The sequence below is a fragment of the Chanos chanos genome, chromosome 8 (assembly GCF_902362185.1).
Source record: "Chanos chanos chromosome 8, fChaCha1.1, whole genome shotgun sequence".
Lineage (NCBI taxonomy): Eukaryota > Metazoa > Chordata > Actinopteri > Gonorynchiformes > Chanidae > Chanos > Chanos chanos.
In genome coordinates this window covers 23,602,761-23,628,329 of record NC_044502.1, presented here as the reverse complement: position 1 = coordinate 23,628,329, position 25,569 = coordinate 23,602,761, and the positions used below count along the sequence as shown (strand labels likewise).

Genomic DNA, 25,569 nt, shown 5'->3' with positions numbered 1-25,569 from the left:
GTTTACATCGCAACAAAAACTCACTGTAAAGACTTCTTTAATCTGCACCACAGCACCCAGTGTTTATTCGAGGTTTTTTGCCTTTAGGGTACCATTACAATGGGCCTTCCTACTCTGGAATTCAGCGATTCTTTTTTGGACAGTCCTGATTTCAGAGACCGTCTGAAATGTCATGAAATTGAGCTGGATCGTACGAATAAATTTATAAAGGAACTTATTAAAGACGGAAATATGCTCATCAGTGCGCTTAAAAGTAAGTTATTTTTTCATGATCAGCTTTCTTAATGTGATGTTATCCAGTGGAACAGTTTGACTCTGTTAAATGACTGGAGAATTTGTGGCTATTTTTTACCTAATCTTTATCTAATCTAATTTTTTAATCTAATCTCCGTTTATGGAAATTAGTCTATGCCCTAGTGGAAATTCCAGTTGAAATCCAGTAGAAAACCATTTAAAAACCAATAGCAATTTTAACTGGTTCCTATTGGTTTTTATAGGGAAACTGAAACACATTCAGCTGGTTTCATAACTGGTTTCTGCTGGAATGCCCAGTAGAAAAACCAGTAGAAATTTCTACTGGAATGTATTGGTCTGGTTCCAGTTGAAAAACAATTGATAGAAACTGCTGGTTTCAAATGGTCTGTATTGGTTGAACTGGTCTCAAATGGTCTGTATTGGTTTTAGCTGGAGCCAACTGGGTTATTGAGTTCACGTGAACTTACGTGGTGTGTGAAATGTTACAGTTGGTATTTAAATGGATTAAACTAATTTCAATTGGTGGAACCTGGAATTATAGTGAATATATCACAGCATGTAATTTATGTTTTAACAGTTTACTTCCACCACGTCCACACAGGCCGAGAACACACACACCTTTGTATACTGCAATCATATATACACTTTGATAATAACAATTTAACAGAGAATACTGAAATACAACATGCAACAAGTAAATGTATACGGAATACCTTTATTGTTATCGTTAATGTACAACGAGATTCAGAGTGCAGTACCAAGCAACAGAGAAGGAATTAAAATATAACTACAAAATGTAAACATAAAGAAAATATGGAAACATAAAAATATGAATATAAAATCAGACTTGCTTGAGAAACACCCTCGCGATCACCTGTCGAAAATGGACAATCGTCTGCCCCTCATAATTTTAAAGATCATGCTGTTGGTTTGGTGATAGTTCACCGAGGGAGATTACACAATGTCACTCCCACATCCCTCGACACTTCTTTACAGCAGTAGCTACACATAAAATGTATGGACAGGGTACTCTAAAAAGTCTGTCAGTGGTCTGTGAAGCCATTTGTTTTCCCCCGCAATGAAAACTGATCCTTCATATTGTGAGGCCACATACCTATACCTGATAAAAACAAAAATTCGGATATTACTGTAAATTTGTCAATATTGCGTACGTTTCTGTGCGTGTCAACTAGTGCATCGCACATGCGTGGATTGCTGAATTGCAACATGCAGTGTTTACAGGCTGAGATGGGAACATTGAAATTTGTAAATGTGTTTTAAGGTACAGAAACGATGGGTAACAATGATGAATATTTTCCCAATTTTACGTCAGAGGCCCAAGAGAGTATAATTTCAGAACCACCTCGTAACCTGATGAATAGTTTGTGAAGTTTCATAGTTTCATGTAGCCTGAAGGTAGTTTGATGCTTAAAGACCAACAAAGGGTTTATAGTGTTAGGGTCCCCCCCTCCCCCCACTGCTGTATTTTCAGGGTATGTCAGGTCCACTTGCTGTGGTTAAAAAATTATGTATATATGGTCATGAAAAGATGTCATGAATAAAGACTTCTTGTGTGTTGACACAGATGATTGAGACTGTTGGCTATGAGGATGGGTGAGGGTAACTGTGGAATGTTGTCTTTATGGAGCTTTTCTCAGTTTAATGAAAGAACTTGTGTGTTAGCAGAATACTGTAAACTGACTACCTGGACTGTTCAAGCAACACTGTCCAGTCTGGCATAAGGAAGTCAGACCTGTTGCTGTCAGTTGACCCTTAAGAGAGGATCTTACCACATTATTACATGGAGTGTGATCTCAGTAGTCATTTGAAAGTAGAGCTTATGGCCCCTGAAAAGCTGAGCAATTTTGCATAATACACAAGGATGTTGTCCAGAAAATCCAATTGAGTTGACAGTAACTCCATCGAAGAGTTGGGTTTAACTCTGATGCAGAGTCAGTATGACTACAGGTGTGTGGTTTGATATGGAGACCAAACGGATCTCCTGACAAAAGCATACACAGGGCATCATATCAGAGCAGTGTTGAAATTCGGCCCCAGAGATCACATCAAATTGTTTTAAACATCTTAGCTGATTTCCACTTGAGGACAAGGTTATTTAGATTGGTGTTGTCCTGTAACTGTGATCATAATCATGCTGATGGGATACGTTTGTGTGTGTGTCTGTGTCTGTATGTGTGAAAATGTTTATGTTAAGGTGTGGTACAGCTGTGACAGTAAATGTGGAGATGCAGATTTACACTCTGTTTATTCAGATTGACAAATTCAGAGGGATAACACACTTTTTGTTTTTAAGGGTGACTATGCACATAATAAATTGATTACCAATATGGATAATACTTTCAAAGTAAGGTTAAAAAGTCCTTTGTAATTCTAGTCACTGTAAGACTGGAGAGAGAGCAGGAGTTATGTCCTTTTTGTGCTTCATAATGAAATCTCCATGTGTCCTTACTGTGTTATCACTGACAGTTTTAAGTATTAGGGCTTTTTGTTTTGTTTTGTTTTTCCTGATGATATCTGAGAAATGGCTATTGTTCTTAATTCTGTACATGATCTTGAGTACTCCTCAAAAGTTTAAGTTTTTTTAGCCTCCACAGTGATACACCACAGCTGAGACCACAGCTTAAAAACTGCTGACAGTCCATTTGACATGTAACCTTTCAGTGACCCTTCACAAAATCCTTCTGTTGTGTTTTCTTATCAAACTGACTGTTGTAAAAATATTAAATATGCTTGTGTGCTCCTCGTTAAGTCTTGAAGTATTAAGCAGTGTAGTGTTACATGCTCTTTTCTGGAACCTGCCCGTTCTAGCCCAAAGTAATGTCTGTAGAGCGCTTCACCATGGTAACATGGCCCCATTTCATGGTGTTCCTTACTGAACCGTAGAGAATGTTAATGACTTACCACCGATTTCCCCCTTTGAATTCACAGGAGAATGCACGGAAATCCTTTTTGTTTATCCATTATAAACAGTCATCTCTCATGTATTGATATTATAATACAGTAAAAGTTTAACTTTTGTTCTCCAAGTAAAATACAAATGGTTCTTGAAAAACACAAGGTGCTTTATATTATATGATGTGTTTTCGGATTTGGTGGATTCTCTCTTGTACAGATCTATCAGCAGCAGTGCAGAAGTTCTCCCAGTCCCTACAGGATTTCCAGTTTGAATGTATTGGTGATGCAGAGACAGATGACGAGATTAATATTGGTAAGAGTCACTCCAGCTCTGGTTATAGCATTTCATTTGTCCGTAGGATCTCATGATCCAGATGCCAGACAATGCAGAAAATGAATGGACGAAGTGACAGAGATGCATGGCATAGCACTCAGTCCCAGACCTGCAGACTGGTTCAGTACTCATGCATGTCTGCTTTAATGCAGTTCTTATCAGGCCATGCACTTCCATTTAAATAACCAACACAACAGCAAAGACAACAACATATTCCAGTGCTGAAACAAACAGTGAGAGACAGTTACTTGAGGTCTTTTGAGGAGAGTGGCTGTGTGTCCAGAGTATTAACTCTGAACACAGAGTAAAGATATTTAATGTGGGTAGCCTCTGAAGTCCTTTCACATGTCCATTCTCCATTTCTATCTGCAATCTAACAGCTTAGGCATAAAACAAACTCTGAAAGTAACAGAGACTGTTTCTGCATGCTGCAGTTGTTGCTAGGACCGCCACCCTCCAATGGCTGCTGCATTTTTTCCCCAAACAATGGCAGCTTTTTATTGGACCAGGGATGACTGCTGATTGTCCTTCAAGGATGATGAAATCCAAATAAGAACTGCCAGATTTTGATAGAACTGGTGCTTGGAATAATAGATTTATTCTTTATCTGTGGTCTTATCTTATCTTTTTTAAGCCTACTGAAATTTGCTATTCAGATTTCAGAAAACATATAGATAAAAAAAATTAACAAATTTAACAATTGATCAACAGCTATCTTTATACACTTAAAGATAAATAATTTTGTATATTGGCAGGATGTTATTACCGGCCCTATTTGCCATACATTTGTAGGGGATGTTTTAAAAAAATTTTTTTTGTTGTTTTGGGGTTTTTTTTACTGTAAAGGTGCATTTATAATGTATTCTTCAAGCACATGAGGTAACTCTTGATTTTTTAGCTGTTGTGCAATCATTCCCAGTCAGATGAGGAAATATATGCCTGTGTCGCACTCACACTTACACACTGTCTTTATAATACCAAAACTCTGAATGCTACAGTCTATATAATACCAAAACTCTGAATGCTACAGTCTTTATAATACTACAGCTATGAATGCTACCATCTACTTAATACCAAAACTCTGAATGCTCTCTCTGTGATCCTCTGAGGACTATAATCAATGACTAGAAAACTATGTGTTGTCTGTAGCTGTTAAGCAAATTAGGTGAAGGCTGTTCTGTTTTTCTTTTCCCCACAGCGCAGTCGTTTAAGGAATTCTCTCAGCTACTGAACACAGTCGAAGAGGAGAGGAGAAGGCTTGTGAGTCTAAGCCCTTTTTTTCATGTTCAGCATCTAATGTTTAGGATTTCCTTTAGTGTTTAGGACTTCCTTTAGTGTTTAGGTCTTCCTTTAATGTTTAGGATTTCCTTTAATGTTTAGAGCTTCCTTTAATGTTTAGGATTTCCTTTAATGTTTAGGATTTCCTTTAATGTTTAGGATTTCCTTACATGTCAGTGCACCCTTAGGTATGAACATATTTTACTCTCAAGTAACACTGAACAGGTCCATCTTTCAGAATGTCACTGAGTGAAATCAGGGGTTTGATGATGGCACACAGTAAATGAGGGGTTTTGATGATGGTATACAGTAAATCAGGGGTTTCATGATGGCATACAGTAATTCGCTCTTTGTGTTAGGTTATCCCTGGGTGTCATTTGTGTTTTCTGCTATGTGGCCATAGGCTTAATTAATATTTTTCCTTATCAAACATAACACTCTGAACTTCTGATGGTGTCCAGAGGGAACATATGTTCTATTTTTGGTCAGTGAAGGACACTGGTTGAGAGTTATTTCTGTTAGGGCTAAGTGTTATGGGAAACGGACAGATGGAGGCTTTGGGTCATGACATTGTTTTTGGATGGCGGACAAACTGCACGTATCAACCAAACCAAAATGCTATCTCTACAATGCTTCACTCTCATAAACATGAAAAAATGGTTTGGCGGAAATGATGCACCCAGATTGAACTGTGATTGTCCACATCCTCTGTGTTATCCCAGAATATTTACTGACTAACATCACTAAGAATATCATAATCCTAATGCTCAGGATGAACTAATGTTCATATGTGAAGTACAGCGAACAGTTAGTAACAATAAGAACATTAGTATGAATAAACATACCAACCATGGCTTAAGTTGAAATCAAGTTGTGTTTGCAGCTAACTCAAATATGGTATGTAAACATTTTTTGATAGTTCTGTTGCTTTTCTGAATTGATGGAAAATGGCTGTTTGATATTCTTAGCTGTGTATGATCAGAGAATGGACACACTGGTTGTATCTCACAGCTGAACAACCATTACATTACCTTCATCCATTTAGCAGACACTTTTGTTCAAAACGATTTCTAAACAGGCAGAGCACAAATTAAATGTGTAGCCATTAAGGAGTTTCCTAAGCTCAGTATAAGGCCAGATACAAGTACAAGAAAAGTTTAAGGGAGTAAGAGAGTGAACTACAGAGAGACAGATGTAGAAACAGGGTGAATGTGCTGGGGCTACAAAAGTGCGAGAGAAGAAGCAGTGCTAATAGTTGGGATGCTATGAACAATGATCAACACAATAACTATACTTCCATAATGACAAGAAAGTGTGTCTGTATCCCCATAATATAGTGGTAGAGTGTAGGTATAGTGTTCCTTCCAACATCCAAAAATAAGTGCTGAGTAATACCTGTCATGGAGTGCCAGGAAATCCACTTCATAAAAGTAAATGCACAAAGGACAGCATAAGCATCAGCATACAGTATTTATAAGGTTGTGCCATGAAGTTTACATCATAAAAATTAAGTAGTGCAGTAGAAACATTTGAGCTATAAGTCCGCAGGTAAGATGTCAAGTGTTTCGGGCGTGGTTTAGTTTGTGGTGATGGAGGTAAGAGTTTTACAGAAAAGATGAGTCTTTAGGCACTTCTTGAAAATTATGAGGGAGTCAACAGACCAGATGGAATTGGGCAACACATTCCACCACTGAGGAACTATGTACATGATGAGTCAAGTTTGTGCCTTTCTGCTGCAAGGTGGTGGAATCATCAAGTGCCGTTCCCTTGCAGACCGTAGCAGGCAGGATGAAATGTCGGTCGTAATGAGTGACATGATGTATGGAGGCACGGTTCCACTGGTTGATCTGAAAGCTAGCATCAGGGACTTAAATTTGATGCGGGTAGATACAGGGAGCAAGTGGAGGGAGATGTGGAGGGGTGTGACGTGTGCTTGCTACAGCTGATTGAGGACCAGGCATGCCACAGCATTTTGAATCATCTACAGTGGTTTGATAGCACCTGCCAGTGGACTCACCGGAAGAGAGTTGCAGTATTCCAGTCTCGGCATTACATGTGCCTGGATAAGGAGTTGGGCTGCATACTCTGACAGACATGGTCTGATTTTCCTGATGTCGTTTAAAGTGAATCTACGAGAGCAGGAGGTCACCACGATATGGTCGGTGAGAGCCAGCTGGTCATCTACCATCACCCCTTTGGTTTATGGTAGATTTTGATAGTAGTAGTGAAGATGAACCAAGCTGAACAGCCAGGATGACCAGGAGTTCCAGTTTTGAAAGGCTGAGTCAGAAGTGGCATTCCTCCATCTAGGCTGCAGTGTCAGTGATGCATGCAGAGATGCATCCTGGGATTGTGGTATCCTCTGGAGGTAACAATAGGTACAGCAGGGTGTCATCAACATAGCAGTGGTAGGACAAGGTGTGCTGCTGCATGATAGAGCCCAATGAGGTGGTGTAGAGTGAAGAGATGAGAAGTCCAAGCACAATCCTTGAGGCACTCCAGTTGTTGCCTGACGTGCTTTGGATACCGTGCTTCTCCACAACACCCTGTAGGATTATCCTGAGAGGCTGGACTCAAACCATCAGAGTGCCACCCTCTGATGCCAAGGTCAGAGAGGGTAAACAGGAGGATCTGGTTATCAACAGTGTCAGAGGCTGCAGACAGGTCCAGTAAAAGAGGACTGATGATTTGGAGGCTACCCTTGCCACCTGCAGGTGGTCCACAACAGTGGGGAGGACAATCTCCGTGAAATGGAGACTGCCCTCTGTAAATTGGACTGCTTGGAATCCAGCAGATAATTCTGTAGCAGAAAATTATTAATCTGCTTAAAGCCTGTTCAAGAATCCTTGGTAGAAATGCAAAGAGCAAGACCTATTTCTTTATGTGACGGATTTAGAGTTGGTTTCTTGAGCAGTGAAATAATCCAGGCCTGCTTAAAAATGGTGGGGAATGTTCTTGTGAATGATGTATTGATTATGTGAGTGAGAAAAGGCATAAGATGGATTGTAGAGGATGAGAGGGTGTAAGGTTAAGGAGCAGGTGGTGGGTCTATTAGTGAGAAGGAGTTTGGAGACATCTTCTTTTCAAAGAAGGGAGACTTTGCCACCTTTTCTTCAGGGAGATCTGGTGTTGCTGCAAGAAGAAGACTGGTGAAAGTGGAAAAAAGTTTGCATGTGTCTGTAGTGCTGGTGATCTTGTTCTGGTAGTATGTGGTTTTGGCAGCTGCATTACACCCCCCTACTCTAGCCCCTGGCTAATGTCAAAATGATTCATTCATCTTGCTTAGCTTTTTACCCCATGCTCAAAATCTTCAGTTTGGAAAGCATGATGAAGAAACCATGGTCATACTCAAGCAGACTGTCATCTCTCAAAGGTTGTCACATTTTCATTCTGGTCTGTTTGGTTGACTTTGTAATGATGAGGTTCTTCTGCTAGGATTTTAAGGTGTCCAGTTTGAATTAAAGAATAAATCTTAATAAGTCTAGTACCCAGAACAGGTAAGCTGAATTTCCACTAAAGCCTGTATTGAAAATGTCACCTCAGAGATGTCCCTGTTGTACTAGGCTTGGTCAGGCTGTTTGCCCTAGGCCTGACTCTGAGGAACACCACACCTGTCACACTTCCATTTCTACCTCCCTTTCAATTAGAGCCAATCAGAGCACAGTTTTAACCAATTCTGTTTGATTACCTTGTTATCTAATTATTGTTTGCACATCTCCTCAGTTTGCTTCCCATTTTCCTTCTGAATATATATCCTGGTGTTTCCTGTATGCACTTACGAAGTGTCTCATTCATTGATTGTTCCAAGCCAATCTTAGCCTTAGCCTTAGCCTTAGCCTTAGCCTTAGACTTCCGTCTTAGCTTTGTTCCCCGTTAGCCATCTCGCTCCCTGTTAGCTTCCCTTTTTCCCGTTAGCATTTCTGTTTATCGATCATAGCCTTTCCGCCTATAAAGACCATGAGAAATTGAGATCAGTCTAATGAGAGAGAATTGAGGTGAACAGAGTGGCTGTCTCCACCAAAGGATCACAATATCTCGTCTTTGTGAAATCAGTGGTGTTTATGTGTTACTGGAAGTTCTGATTGTGTGTATGTTATGAGTCTGTCTCTTGTACTGGTCAAAACTGCTTGTTTGTCATTAAACACTGGGGATAAAAACTTGTGAGACTCTTCTTTTTTATCATATTTGCTTGAATAATAGAATAGTGTGGACAGATTTTTGTCAAGTCTCTCTGACAGTTGATCTAAGTGAGGAATTTTTTTTATCAACTGAATATAAGATTGAGAAAATGTTGACTAAATGTAACAATGAAAGGTTGCCCTGCCTTTTACAGGCAGTGGTTCATTCTAGAGGACTGATTGTCTGCACATGTATTTGAGGAAAGTGATTGCATGAATGCCAACACTGGTGAAACAGAAGTCCGTGCAGATCTCGGAGTTGGGGCTGGAGGGAGACATTAGCACAGGGGAGCATGTGGAACTTATTTTGGGCAATTCTCTAGTGAGACAAGAAGCCCGCCATTCTTGGCCTGGGAAAGTATATAAAAGGAACTTGTATGTGTAATTGTATGTTTTTCCAGTTTGGAGTTGGCTAAATGAAACAGCTGGTAATTCTAGAGTCATTATTTCAGAGTAAATAAAAGCAGGTCCTGTCAGGATGTCTCCCAGGCATAAAAGTTTGATTGTTTGGTGAGTGGTCAAACTAGTCTAGACAGCCTAGAAAGGATTTTTATTTGCTAACTATGTGGATACAACATATTGACTGTGCCTGAATAAAGTATTCACCATAACAGACACTGGGTAATTCTATATCAACCAAAAGTGACCTCATATCTAATATCAACAGTCCACATCCTGAAGCTGCACAAGAAGCTGACACACAAGGCAAAACAGTGCACTGTAAACAACAAACAACTTCTGTGAATACATTTCAGTTTGATTTCAGTATAAGTAATATATTTGAAAGGATTTTTTACAACTTTAAAGCAGGTCAATATGTTTATAGTTGTTTTTTCCTCCCATCTGATTTAGATACAGAATGCTGATGATGTCTTAATCATGCCTTTAGAGAAGTTTCGCAAAGAGCAAATTGGTGCTGTCAAGGTGAGTTTTCCAGAACAAAAGAGCTACAGTGTTTTATTCTTAACATAGCTTTTAATGTGTCTTTCAGAATCACTCACACACACTGCTATTGTTTTAAGTCTGTGACAGGAAGGACATTGTAAACACCTCGACCAATTACTGCTGCAGTTAAGCCCTCAGATCTAATGGTAAAGATCCTGCTCACAACAGCATTTGGCCAAAGACTCAGTCTTTAAAACAACACATCGCCTTAGAGATTAGAGCACGAGCAACAACATTCATCCAGTGGTCATCTAATGCCCTTTTTCTATCTTTTTTTAGTGTGTAATGAACAACAGTCTTGTGAATTCCAGAAACTAGATTTTAATCTCACTTTACCCTGGGTTAAGGGAGCCTCTGGGTCTTGACTGAAATATTCGGCATAAAAAAAGGCCAACACCTGATCACATAACAGGCTCCGACTCACAAGGGCCTCCCCTGTTAGTACACATCATTCAGGTAATCAGACGTGCTCTCAGGATGTGCTTTTTATAGACATTCTTTCTAAGTTTACCTAGATCAAAAAAATAACGCTTTTAACTACAATTTGACATTGACAAACATTTGTGTATTCTCAAGTGTAAAACCAGAATACTGGCAATGGAGAAATAGTTGCTCATTGAGAACTGATTTAATCTCTAGACACTGATCTAATCTAATCTGATCTAACGTATAAAGAAAGGAGTTATGGTTTGCTTCCTGGGGTGTGTGATGGTGGTTGGGGATTATGGTTGAGCAGTGATATTTGACAGCCCAGAGGGCTGTGTGATAGCTCACTGCTCAAAGATCCCCAAGCTGAGAACAACCTTATGGTCTGATCGGCACCCGTGTTTCTTCAGCGAGTACCAGTCTGGAGCTTGCTCACATTGTGCGTAGTGCAGAGGCCAAAGCAAATCTCCACCCTCAGATGCAGATGTAGTCACACACACACTGACATTTACAAAGCTCAAACAGAAGCAAGCACCCTGAGCTGCGTGGAGTACACTCATACTTCTTTAAGCAGAATAGTAACACAAGTACACTCCTCATTCTCCTCAGGAAATTCTGTGCTGCAGATTCTGTAGATGCTGATGTCATTGGCAGTGAGCCAAAGGTTTGAGTCAGACATGTCTGAAGCAAGGCTTTTGTTATCTGTTGTTTAGCCTAAATGTAGTCTGCACTCTTCAGGTCAAGTGGCCAGTCGAGGGTCATGGGAAAGGTTGAGCTGAAGTCAGGAAGGAAAGGCAAACAGTTTGGATCTGGTTTCAGTTGCTCTCCAGCAGCACCCATTTCACTGCTGGAGGTCTGATAGCCCCATGCGCCTGTTCAGTCAGCGTTCCATTAATTGGTGATTTCATCGTGAAGGGCAGCAAGGGACAACCCATAGCGTTCAACAGCACAACCACAGTCTGTTAAGGTTCAGGGAACAGTGTCCTGTTACTGGAAGCACCACACTAGCTTGTCCTTTATGTCCCAGGCAGAGCTGAATAGCTGGTGTGAATCATTCAGTTTGTCACCCAGGCCTCAGACACCCAGGGATGTTGGCTCATTCTGGAGCTTTCTGATTTAAATGTAACATTCAATCACGCTCTACTTCATTTAAAACTTCTCTTTTTTTCATCAGTCTTAGTAAGGTCCTCCCTCTCTCGGCTCCTGTGAGGAGTTTGAGGGCTGGTCTGAGGCAGTGTGTGGAGGAATAGACTCTGAGGGAGTCTCAGACGAGTGCTCCACAAGGGCAGGGGTCACATTCAGTCTGTTAAACACTGAACAGTAAACTAAATCAGTGGTTTAACATTAACCTAATCAGTAATTTACTTCTCAGATCCTGAGGAAATGGCACTGGACTTTGTTTTTTCTTTGTTTCCCTACACTGAGCTTTTGGCAGAGTCTGAGGTTGTTATTTTGAAGTCTGCCACCTGCTGTTCAGATTTTTATACTGCATCCTGCCCCAGGCCATCCTTATCAAAATAAACCACATGAAAACATCCAAAATATTTTAATGTGAGTTTTGAATGATGTTTGTGTACAAGTCTGATATCTTATATAACGGTCCACAAAAGATGTTTATCTCGTAAATTACAGAGCAGGAAATTCCAGATTTTCGTCAGCATGTTTTTGGTTTTTTTTTTTGGTACAGGAGGGGAAGAAGAAATTTGACAAAGAAACAGAAAAGTATTACACTGTTCTTGAGAAGCACCTAAATTTGTCCTCCAAAAAGAAAGAGTCATTTTTACAAGAGGTAATAAAAATGTCAAGCATTCAAATATGAATTGCACTTTAACTGCATGAAAATGTTACATGCTTATCTGCGGTTGGTGGAAAGCTTTTAACACAAGCCCTTCTCTTTCAGGCAGACTTGCAGATTAATAAAGAGAGGCAGCTCTTCTGCGATGCCTCCCTGGAATATGTCTTCAAAATCCAAGAAGTCCAGGAAAGAAAGAAATTTGAATTTGTAGAGCCGGTATGTCACCACAGAGAACATTATTAGTCATAGGTTAATATCAGGAAATGGTATAAAACATTTGTTCGTTTATTGATGGAAACTTTAAACCCTCAACAGGTGTGTCTGATGACAGCTCTGTCAGACAGTTCAGAAATGCGTCCTGCGTGTGAGACTGATCATTTTAATTCCAGCCACACTGATCTGTCTAAGGGGTCACAGTTGGGTTGATGGAGAGCTCTTCTTTTTGGCAGGAGTACTGGTCTCCCTTTGGACTGGTGTACTAGTTTTCCCTTGGACAGGTGTACATGTCTTCGTTTGGACTGGTGTACTAGTTTTCCCTTGGACAGGTGTACATGTCTTCGTTTGGACAGGTGTACTAGTTTTCCCTTGGATAGGTGTGCATGTCTTTGTTTGGACAGGTGTACATGTCTTTGTTTTGACAGGTGTGCATATCTTTGTTTGGACAGGTATACTGGTTTACCTTTGGACAGGTGTAATGGTCAAGACACATCTCCCTCTAACTGTCTATCAGTAGTCACCTGTGTGACTGTGGCCAGGGCTGTAGTCAGTTCTGAAGTGAAATGCGAACTGATGGTGAAGTTTGAGTTCAGCTTTTGAAGGTGACTTAATCTGAAATACAGGTAAATTCAGTTCAATTAAATTTTATGAAACTCCGCTACCAGGAGAGGTGTTATTCGTAGATATTACACATATATTAAATTACAATAGCCCAAAAATTTGATGGCTATGTGTTTCAGTCAATTTAATGTTAGTTTTTAAAAATAAAATATTACTGTAAAAGAGGAGTGAAAAGATGTAGTCTTAGAGGGTCTGCATCCTGCTTTTTGCTGACACTCTGTTTTACTTGGGGAACAGGAGTGTAAGCCTCAGCCCTCCAGAACCAGAGCTGAGCAGCTCTGCTTTAAAAGATCATGAAGATGTTAATTCATTTTGTGTTTAGACATTTCTGTCTGGGAGCAGCATATTGTGTGGACTCGCTGCCGGCTGTGAGTGTGGTCAGAGAAATGACTCCTTCCTGGGGTGGATGATCCCAGTGATCTCACTGTGTAGTGAGAGAATACACGGTGTGCATACATCATATTCCCAAATGACATGTGTACTGTGTGACGATGAGACTTTCCAGAGATGATGGGTAAACTGGAGAGAAAATGCAAAAATAAAGTGTTGAAAACATTTTTCTTGACTTTTTTTTTTACTTATACCACAGGATCAAACTTGTATAGCTTAAATTCCTCCTCTCTAATGTGAAGTACAGTAGGCTGAAATAATTGAAGTCATGATATTTTTCCCACTGTCATTTTACAATCTGTGTGGTTGCCCTAAAGGTGAAACTAGGTCAGGGCTCAGAATAACAGTGGAAACATTTAAAGTAGAAATTAAACTTTACTCTAGAGTGACTCATTGCATGGCCAGTGTGTCAATTCTCTTTCTGAGAAAAGAGAATTTCTCAGAATTCATGAGGCATACTGCAGTGAGGCACCCTAGAGCCAGGCTTGTATTGTAAATGAGTGCAATGAGTAGAATATCGTTTCTTTGCTATACACACAACCTTCCCTACAGACAGACCAGACATGTAAAATCCTATAAAGTGTTAATGTCTACCCATGCTTCCCCTTTTAAAGCCATATGAAAAAATAATGTAACATTGCAAATTGCCAACAAAAAAAGAGTATTTCAATCATTTCAAGTGTCATATTTCCTATAAAATGTTTCTGAGATTGTAAAATTGGTCAAATGCCCAAAACACCACATAGATCCTGAAACATTATCTTCAGCATGTCAGTGTAAAGTACACACGCAAATGAGGTGTTCTGTGGTGAGAGGAAAACAAAATAATGTATGGGAATGGTACTCCTGATGCTGGACAGCACTGACTGGTTATAAAGTACACACTGATTGTGCTCTCCCTTCTGTACACTGTTTCAGCTCCTGGCCTTTCTACAGGGACTGTTCACCTTTTACCATGAAGGCTATGAGCTGGCCCATGAGTTTGAGCCATACAAACAACAGCTTCAGTTCAATCTACAGAACGTAAGAATTCCTTATCTGCCCTCTGGAGGCTCACTCTGTCAGTGTCACTGATAGAAAACTGAAGATAGGATAGAACAGAGAGAGAGAGAAACTGTGTTTGTGTTGGAGTGATGAGATTTGTGTGTGTGGATGTATGTTTATGCGTGTGTGTGTGCATGTGTGTGTGTAAGGACATGCAGAAGGATTGTAGTCAGTTGTGTGGCTTTTAAATGGCCCGGTAATCTGTAATGCCAGTTCTCTCTGGGCCAAGACTGTGAATCCTACAAGGTAACATTTTCTCTTTTAAAAGACAAGGAACAACTTTGAGAGCACCAGACAGGAAGTGGAGAAACTGATGAAGAGGATTCAATTGGCTGAGCAGGACTTCAAAGCGCCAGGCCAGTGGACCATGGAGGGCTATCTGTACGTGCAGGAGAAACGTGAGTTAAGTTAGTTAAGTTAAGTTAACTTAACCAAGCCAGTGGACCATGGAGGGCTATCTGTATGTGCAGGAGAAACGTGAGTGGAGTTGTCCTGTATCATAACTACCACTCCTTTATGTGAGGCAGATATCTGATTGAAGGGAAGATTACAGTGCTGTACACGTTTCTCATGTTTGCTCTGATGGAGCATGGTTATGTGATGTGGATGCTTGTTCGGTGCGGATGTAAATACAGCTCTTTCCTTTTGCCTTTAGGACCCATAGGATGCACATGGAGTCGTCATTATTGCAGATATGAGAAAGAGTCGAAAATGTTCTCGATGAGTAACTCCGAGATCAAGTCAGGAAGCAAACAAGTAGGCAACACAGGACCAAATCCAACCGCTCTGTGCAAACATACATGTTCATAATTGTGTTTTCACATGTTTATGTTTATTATTATGTTTGGATGCGAACTTCCCTGTCTCAGTATCATTACAAATGTAATGTTAATATAATGTGGTCTCCAAGAATTGTGATGCAAATGAAGAATGTGATGTTAACGTAATGTGGTCTCCAAGAATTGTGATGCAAGTGAAGAAATCTTTATGCTCTGTTTATTTTTAAGAATTGCCTGGTGATGAGTCCTCCTGAGATGTTTAAGCTTAAGTCATGTATCCGGAGGAGAACAGATTCCATCGACAAGCGTTTCTGCTTCGACATTGAAGTTGTGGAAAGGTGAGTATTTGTTTCCTGAGCTCACATTTTCTCCCCCTTTATTCTTCTTTGACTGTACAGATCAATGACTTCCTGTATGTACTTGACATGAAAAGATGTGGTAGGACATTAAAGAAACTTTACTAAAGAAACTTTAGTGGAAAAAAATGTCCACAAGAGATATATATATATGTGTAAATTATCTTTGCTCCAAACCTTTTCCCCAATCTCTCTGTGAATCTTAAGAAGTAATGCCTGTACAGGTGGTCTTTTCAGCCCACTCCAGTGTTTCTGTAAAGTCCGGTATGTCATGAATATAGAAATGGAATTTTGGTTGTCCCTTTAATAATTGCGGAAGCAACCAGCTGCCATATAACAAGAGTCCTTTCTCTGTTTAATAAATATGATGACAGGTCCAGGAATTAATGTTGAAGTAACAACTATTTTAATGTAACAAAGTAACAGGACCTGTTATTAACTTTTGTTAGCGATGTATTGCGTCTTAATTTACCTTCTTAATTGCTTCTTATTTTACCCTAATTTGTCATTTGCCTTACCCAAACACTGAGTATAATCATTGTGTTAGTAGATTCTGTCATAGATGGCATAGGTTGTCTGATATTAAATTATAGAAAGGGAAAAATCATTATATTATAAAAATTATAGTAAGGGAACCATTAGGAAAGACAGTATCTGCGTTCATAATTGGTTATTATGGATTTGTTTACAATTTTTGTTCGCAGTTAGTTTCTTTGATTGGAGGCAGGCTGGATGTGGTCTTACATGGTAATGGAGGATTCAGATGAGGCTGATAGACAGACAGGCAGAGAGAGAAAGAGAGGGAAAAATAATGAAAATTCATTTCTCTTTTCTGTGGTTCACAGGCATGGTGTGATCACACTGCAGGCTCTGTCTGAGTCCAATCGCCGTTTATGGATGGAGGCCATGGATGGCAAAGAGCCGGTAAGACCCCATCACCATGGCAATGCTGTCCACCACTGTCGATGACTCACTGACTTGTAAGTGCATCATTGCCTTACCAGCCTCATGTTAGATCACACTCAGAATCTCAGTTACTTCTAAGGAAGGCAACAATAAAGGTTTACAGTGAATTCTCTAACTGAAAGTCTATGGTATCTGCAAGGGGCTATTAAACAAACTAAGGTCAGGGAAGTTTGGGAACCCTGAATTTTACTATATGGAGTCAAAATGTTTTGAAGATCCCAGCTGAGAAATCCATATTGAAAACCAGTCCCCTGTGGCTGATGTGTTCATCTGTGCTGTTCATTTCCAGATATACACACTGCCAGCACTACTGAGCAAGAAAGAAGAAAGTAGGTTTATCCTCTTAATCTTGTGTTTTACAGTAGAAATATATATCCTCATTACATTGTTATTATTAATAAGGACAACATGTGTGATCCATACCATGACAAATCTGATTTTTATCTCTCCAGCATTCCTTAATGAGGCAGGATTTAATTTCATTAGAAGGTGTATTCATCTAGTGGAGATAAGAGGTTAGTCTATTCAGTGTTTTTATATGTTTTTAAAGTAAATTTTTCCCCTGATAGAAATGAAAGTTGACAACCTGTGGTCATTTTTAATAAAGTAATTTAAATAGTAATTATATATCATTTAATGTCCTGACTTGTAAGCAAAGTAACATGATGGCCATGCATGCGGACTTGGTTTTCAGGCATTAACACTATGGGCCTGTACCGAATAGGAGGTGTTAACTCCAAGGTGCAACGGTTGATGACCTCTGTGTTTGGTAAAAACATTCTTTTTGCATTTCAGAAAAATTATCACATGATGATGATGATGATGATGATGGTGGTGGTGGTGATGAAATAGGATGCTATGAAACACTTTGATGGTATTTTCTGATGTATTGTGTGGACAGTGAGCGCTCAGTGAAAAGATGCTCCTGTTTTCCTGCAGCTCCCAAAGCTCCTCCTGATATGGACCTTGATCCTGACATCTGGGATAACAAAACCATTACCAGTGGGCTGAAGAATTACCTCAGGTTAGCAGACCCATCCACAACTGATAGCTGAAATAAATATAAGAAATCACATTATTCAGAATGTTTGATTTGGTGTTGATGATGAAAGCACCATGGAGTGGTGAGGTAAACTCCACTTAAAACACTTCTTTTAAATGCTGCTTCCTCTCTGTAACAGTGAAAGACATTAGTACAAGTGCAAGAGAAAGAATGAATTTATGTTATTATCTCTCGAACAAGACATTTTAAGGTCATAAGAGTTTCGCTGATAATGCCCAAAAGGAATGTAAACTAGCAAGACAGAATGTATGTTTACAACCAAACTTTATCAAAATTACATTTGTCTCTATTTTTACTTTTCACTGTCAGCATACAAGGTTGTTTTGTCTTCCATTTTGTCTTGTTTCTTGTTTCAGATGTCTGAATGAGCCGCTAATGACTTTTAGACTCCATAAAGACTTCATCTTGGCTGTCAGTGAGTTCCCCAATGCTTTTCTCTATTTTATTTTATGGTTCTCTTCATGTTGTTTTTTCTTTAATTTCTGCATAGTTTTTCTTGCTTTTCTTTCTTATGGTTTTGTTTGGTTATTTTGTTGGACATCTGATTTAATTTTGATTTTTTTATATATGCTAAAACATGTCATACATAGAACTATTTCGTGACATAGAGGAAGAAGTGATTTTGCAGGCTGGTGTTTTGAGCGAGCTGCTGTATTTCTTGTTCTGGCAGAATCTGATGATCAGAACTACAGAGTGTGTGCTGTTCATGCGCTGGTCCACAGACTCCCTGAGCGCAACCGCCAGATGCTGCACCTCCTTGTGAGACACCTTCACATGTATGTCCACTTTGTCCTCATAAAACACCTTCTCACGTATGTCCACTTTGTCCTCATAAAGCACCTTCACACATACGTCCACTTTGTCCACAGAAAACAACTTCACACGAACGTCCAATTTGTCCTCATAAAACACTTTCACATGTACGTCCACATGAAACACCTTCACACACAGGTCCACTTTGTCCGAAGAAAACACCTTCTCACACAGGTCCACTTTGTCCACATCAAACACCTACACACACAGGTCCACTTTGTCCACATGAAACACCTTCACACATAGGTCCCCTTGGTCCTCATTAAACACCTCCACACGTACGTTCAATTTGTCCTCATAAAACACCTTCACACATACGTCCTCTTTGTCCACATAAAACGCCTTCACACATACGTCCTCTTTGTCCACATGAAACGCCTGCATGTATAGCTCCACTTTGTCCTGGGCAGTTGTTCAAATTTCTCTTTTATCATGAAAACAATGGTTTCTTTTAATGTTATAACGTGTTTACATTGTAATTAATAGGAAAGCTTCAAAACTGTCAGAAGTATGCACTTCATTTTATAATATAAAATAATTGTGTAGATAGGGCATTTTGCAGTAACTTGTAACTGCAGTAATTTTATGCCATCTGAACCTTTTTCTGTTTTAATTTGAATCACCTCTTTACCAAACAGAGTAGAGACAATGTGGAGAGGAGGATAAGCTTAAAGTTTGAATTTCTCCTGTCGTCTGTCCTCTGTCCTCTGTCTCTGTCTCTGTCTCTCTCTCCTTTTTCTCTTTGTTTCCCCACTGGTAGGGTGTCCCTCCATAGCCAGAAGAATCTGATGACAGTGTCTAATCTGGCTGTGATCTTTGGCCCCACACTCATGCGCTCTCAGGAGGAAACGGTGGCAGCCATGATGAACATTAAGTTTCAGAACATTGTGGTCGAAATACTCATAGAGAACTATGAAAAGGCAAGTGTCAATGCAGCAGACAGTAGGGGGCGCTGATGAGTAAAACAGATGATGGAGAGTTTTCATGTGCAGGACAGGTCTGATCAAATGTTGATTAAAATATATATTTACTTATGATTTCTAGTGCTTTTATACATGTCTAATTTTGGAGATTTTGGAGTTCAATGGCAAACATGTTCAAACATGGCAAAAAGTCCAGGTGAGAAGTCTCTTTGTGTCACTCGTTTTTTTAGTCAAAATCTGTTGCTGTTTCTGTCAGATATTCCAGCAGGCTCCAGATCCTAACATTCCACTGCCACAGCCTCACTCCCGCTCCAGTTCCCGCCACAGTAAAACCATTTGTATGTCAACTGGAGCCAGGAAGTCCCGCCTCTATACACCTACCCTCTGCCTTGCTGATGCTGACAGTAAGAATCTGTTCTAGCTTTAACTTGCTTTACTCAGTGTGTGCTATTCTACCCACATTCACCTGCCCTAATGTACTTTCCACAACCCAACCTTGCTCTATTCTCCGCTCTCCTGCTTTACTCACCTGGACTCTGCTCTATCCTACGTTACTCCACTCTCCCCTACCCTATTCTACTCTCCCTTACTCTACACTCTCCTACTCTATTTAATTCTACTCTACTCTACTCTCTCCTACTCTTCTTCCACCCCCCAATTTTACTCCTCTCTCTCTCCTGCTTCTTTACTCTGATCTACCCTATTCTACGCTGTTCTACTCTGCTCTGTCCTACTCTACTGCAGTGTCATTCGGGCCATATCATGCCCTTCTCTGCTGAGCTGCACATCGTTGTACACTGTCATGATCTATTCTGTTCTGCTCTGCTCTGTTCTGCTCTGCCTTACTATAATCTGCTGTGCTCTCAGCTGTGTTCTATTGTACTTAAGAATGCTGTCAAACTTCAGTTTCCTATGTCTTTCCTACTCCACAACAGTTAATGAGACTGAACAGTTAAAATGGCCCACATTACAGCGCTGTATAAGTAAAGCCTATGTAAGAAAAACTTTTCCATCTCATTCTTTCCCTCTCTTGTTCTTTCTCTGCTTTCCTTGTTCCTCATGCTCTCTCTGTGTTTCTGTCCTCTGTCCTCTTTGTCAGGTGACACGTTCAGCAGTAGCCCCAGTAGCACTCCCATGGGCAGCATGGACTCTCTGTCGTCCCACTCCTCTGAGCAGAACAGCTGCTCCAAAGCTAGCTCCTCTCCAACACGATCCAAACACAAGCCCTCAACAAGTCTGTGCTGGGCCACTCCCACAGGCTCCGCCTCACACTCCTCCAACGGGCCCCAGAGCCCCGCCCACACCACCACTAGCCCGGACTCCAGCTCAAAAGAAGATGCTGCCAAGACAGATGGAGAGTGGGAAGAAGTCCTTATCACCAGACATTCAAAACTGCTCCACACACCACCGCAGAGTCCAGAGGGGGAGGCAGAGGAGGAGATGGAGGAGGACAGAGAGGAAGAGGGGTATGATAAGGAAGGGAGGGATGAGTCCAGAGCAGGATTGCACAGCCTGTCTGCCTCCTCCTCTCTAACATCGCTTCACATCTCTGAGGGTAAATACTTCAGGGCAATAACATTAGAAACATATACTGAAAAGACAGACCGTTTCTCCAGTTTATGGAACACATTCTCTCAAAGCACCATGTGAGTAATGCAGTAACATTGATCAGGTTTGTTTGATGAGTTGAGGTCTGTGAAATCTGTCATGTATACTGAGTTCTAAGGCTTCATGAGTGTCTCTTTTCTTTTATTAGGGTTCAGGAGTTGCCACGGATCTGTTCAGAGCCTCGTGTCTCGAGGTCAGAGGGACAGTCCAAAGCCTTTACCTGAGCTCCCTCCCAAACTCACAGGGGGCTGCAGACAGGACACCAATACCATCAATGGTTATCAGAGGCCTGGGTCTCTGTAAGTAAGACTGATGTAATGAAGAAGGCAGGTCTCCTCTTACCACAGTCGTTTCCACGGCAGTCTGTGGTCCTCAAATTTACTACAGGATGAACGTTATGTATGAATGGACAGATACTCTTAAGGCTTGAAATTCCAGTTCAGAAAAATTGTTCTTCAGAAAGTGTACTTTGGTCAAAATGTTATAGCACTGTTCTTTAGATACTTTCAAAATATTACAGCACTGTTCTTTAGATACTCTCATAATATTACAGCACTGTTCTTTAGATACTCTCATAATATTACAGCACTGTTCTTTAGATATTCTCATAATATTACAGCACTGTTCTTTAGATACTCTCAAAATACATCTCTGTGGCCTAAATATGGATCTCTCTACACAGCCAAGGCTGAAACAGGCAGGTGGAAATCTTCTGCAGTAGGCAAAATGAATCCCCTGCTTTCAGCATATTTATTTCAAAATTTGCTTATTTGTAAAATCTGCCCTCATGCGTTGGCCTCATTTTTACAGCATTTAATAGTAAAACCGTGTGAATACATTGATTAAAAGCACCGAAAGTACTCCAATATTCAGCCAGTTCCAACGTTCATGTCACTTTCACAGTAAGAAACATGTTTGTTTTTTCAGCATGCATTATGATTAAAGTTCATTAAGTTTAAAGTAATGAGGCAATACAGCAAGTTACTTTATTTAGGTTTTTAATTTTTTTTAAGTGAGTATTTATTGTGAGGCTTGAAAATGAAACTTTGCCCCGGCAGTTCTCTCTGTGCAGAATGAATATTTTAATGTTTTTGTTCTTGCATTCTTTTCCTTACATAACATTCCTTCCATAACATCTTAAGTTGCCCAGAGCAAACATGTCATATAAGCCCTGAGTGAACTTAATGCACTTAACACATTCATAAACCTGATGTGATTGTTCACAGAGCACACGTAGCTGAAATGGCTCCATAGCCACACAGTTGGTCTTCAGTGTCGTTCTCTGTCTTCCGTTGCAGGGTGGCCTCTAAAGCAGCCATTTTCAACACCCCCATCACCTCCCAGCCTGCTCCTAACCTAAGGTACAGTATAAGTTGTAAACTCTGAGGATTCTTCATCCCTGTGCTATTCTGTTCCCTCAGATCTTCCTGGCTTTTATCACGATAACCCTTAATACTTGAAAATCTGTCCATTTTTTCACACCTTTCAATTTAATCTGTATGGTTTATGATTAAGTAGTTATTCAGTTCACTGATCCTGTCTAACCAGTCATATATGATGTGGCATCGACAGAGCTGCTAGGGCTATGTATTCCTGCCAAGCCGAACACAGCCACGAGCTCAGCTTCCCTCAGGGGGCTGTCTTCACCGACGGTAAATACAAAACACACATCCTCATGCAATACAAAACACACATCTTCATACAATACAACACACAAATCCTCTTACAATACAAAACACACATCCTCATACAATACAAAACACACATCCTCATACAATACAACACACACATCTTCATACAATACAACACACAAATCCTCTTACAATACAAAACACACATCCTCATACAATACAAAACACACATCTTCATACAATACAACACACAAATCCTCTTACAATACAAAACACACATCCTCATACAATACAACACACAAATCCTTATACAATACAACACACAAATCCTCATACAATACAAAACACACATCCTCATACAATACAAAACACACATCCTCATACAATACAACATAACACACACATCATCCTACAATACACAACACACATCCTCATATGACACAACACACACATCCTCATACAATACAACATAACACACACATCATCCTACAATACACAACACACATCCTCATATGATACAACGCACACATCTTCATACAATACGACGCACACACCCTCATACAATACAACATATTCATCCTCATACAATTCAACACACAAATCCCCATACAAAACAATACACACACCGTCATATGATACAACACACACATACAATACAGCACACAAATCCTTATACAATACAACACAAACATCATCATACAATACAATGCATACACCCTCATATGATACAACACACACCCTCATGCGATACAACACACACCCTCATACAATAAGACACACACACCCTCATACAATACAACACACTCATCCTCATACAATACACACACAAATCCTTATACAATATACACACCGTCATACGATACAAAACACACATCCTCATACGATACAACACACAAAATCTCATACAATACAAAACACACATCCTCATACAATACAACACACACATCATCATACACTACAATACATACAACCTCATACGATACAATACACAAACCCTCATACGATACCACACACACATCCTCTTACCTCACTTTGCACTAGAGCAGCAGGTTACAGCAAAAATAACAACTATTTAAAGGAGTCATGTGAGGAGGATGTTGGCTATTTTTGAATGGTGATATCAAATGGATTTAGTTTAAATATAAACCTCTAAACCTCTAGTTGGTATTTGATCTTAATATGGTGAAGAGATTTAAACACCCTTTCTTAAAATTTGAACCCTGTTTTCTTAAAAATCTTTTTTCTTAGTATAATGCTAAGTATAATACTTTTCTTGGTATTTTCTTCTATTATCATTGTGTTTGTGTTTGTGTGTGTGTGTGTGTGTTTGTGTTAACAGTGCACCCCTCAGTGGAGCCTGGCTGGCTTCAAGCAACATATGATGGGAAGACTGGACTCATTCCTGAAAATTACGTGGTGTTTATTGAATGAGACCACACACATATAACAAGCCCATGGTATCCATGGTATGAATAGTCTACACAAAGATATTCATTTATTTTATTTACTGTATCTTTGTTAGTTTGTATATTGTGCCACCATAAGAGTTCCCTTTTTAAAAATATTTAACTAAAGAAATGTAAGATATATTAATGACTTAAAGCTGATTGTATGGATCCTGATGGACTTTTATAGTCAATGTATGATACAGATATACTTAAAGTCGCTAATGTAAAAATGACTAACATGTAATGAATTTGCTCTGAATTCTCTGACAAGTATCACGGTACTGTAGTAGTCATTAATGATGTGACCTATAGAGAGGGAAAAGTGCCACTACAAATGACTGAAACATATTCCTTGTAATATGATAGTTATATGTCATATGTCTTTGATGTAAAATCGATGCTGGGCATCAGTAGGGTCATGATAGTACATGTCTTTGTGCCAAACTGTTCTACATGGGCTTAGGACTCACTCTTTATTGCAAACCAAATGACTTTCCTCTGTGCAAATAGATTAACAGAGTGTATGGACACATCGGCTGTCATACAACATTCATATTGGTTTGTCTTTTTTTCCCCCTGCCTGTCCCAAAAACACTGACTCAGAATGGAGGTGTCTAGTCTATCATAAGGCTTTATTTGTGTTACCAACAACTTTTTGAAAGAAGAACATGAACTGCAAAGGTGCCAGTTTTCATGGCGACTCCCCTGTCTCTCCATTCAGTAAACATTCATCATGCTTGTGATGCATGTAGTGTTTGTGGAGACCTGTGTGAAGTGTTGGTTTTGAGGTGTTTGTGGAGACCTGTGTGAAGTGTTGGTTTTGAGGTGGACAGAGGCCTGCATGGATCTCACACAGCTGCCACTGGGTCCATTTAGACTTCACTTTATGGAAATGCCCAGAACCTCTGAGATGTTTCCTAAGTGTATTTAACAATGTTATTGTGATGTCTTGCCAAATGCATGTTTTCAGAAAGGTTATCAGACTTTTCTGACGTTTTCAAAAAGATGGACATTCTCAGAAGTTACAGTACTTCCTGCGTTTGATTTTCACTTACCACTACTGTAAAAAGTCACCCCAAGTTAGGCTACCTCAGGCTCTCTGGCAGGTGCAGCTGGCTACTTTAGACAGTATTAACTGCAAAGAAGATTAAAATCACACCAGATCTGTTCCACCTATCACCATATCCCAAATGCTTTACCTCTCCGTCCTGTTAGATTTCATGTGTTCCTTGTTGGTCAGCTTATTAACCTTTGTCAGTTGTTACATTTTAGATGCTTTGACAGTAATATGGAAAAAATTTGATGACAATGTCCAGTCAAGGCAAATTACTATCTGTATATCATAGATCATAAGCAAGAGTGCCACATTTGTTTGTAGAGGTGTAACAGTTCACCCCATTTATGACTCATTTTGTACCTTGGTTTTTGGGCCACGGTTTGTATCACAGTTTGGCTTGAACAAAAATTGAACCAACACATAACCTAAACTTTTCTTTTTTGTTAATGTAAATGTACAGAAACTTGACGTGAACAGGTTATATTTTCTCGCTGTGAGAAGCTAATGTAAAATAAACAGCATACCTG

General features: G+C 39.8%; 1 protein-coding gene across 1 annotated transcript; it reads left to right on the top strand.

Moving 5' to 3' along the window:
* Positions 1 to 24,060, top strand: arhgap42a (Rho GTPase activating protein 42a). Its single transcript, XM_030781873.1, has 24 exons — positions 1 to 253; positions 3,389 to 3,484; positions 4,704 to 4,765; positions 9,814 to 9,885; positions 12,020 to 12,121; positions 12,233 to 12,343; positions 14,273 to 14,377; positions 14,667 to 14,796; positions 15,054 to 15,154; positions 15,406 to 15,515; positions 16,379 to 16,457; positions 16,789 to 16,828; positions 16,952 to 17,014; positions 17,194 to 17,268; positions 17,439 to 17,523; positions 17,919 to 17,977; positions 18,233 to 18,338; positions 19,136 to 19,295; positions 19,555 to 19,702; positions 20,398 to 20,853; positions 21,055 to 21,205; positions 22,205 to 22,267; positions 22,479 to 22,558; positions 23,877 to 24,060. Exons 1-24 carry the CDS (start codon positions 100 to 102, stop codon positions 23,966 to 23,968), a joined length of 2,700 nt encoding a protein of 899 aa, XP_030637733.1. The 5' UTR covers positions 1 to 99; the 3' UTR covers positions 23,969 to 24,060.
* Positions 24,061 to 25,569: the final 1,509 nt, after the last annotated feature.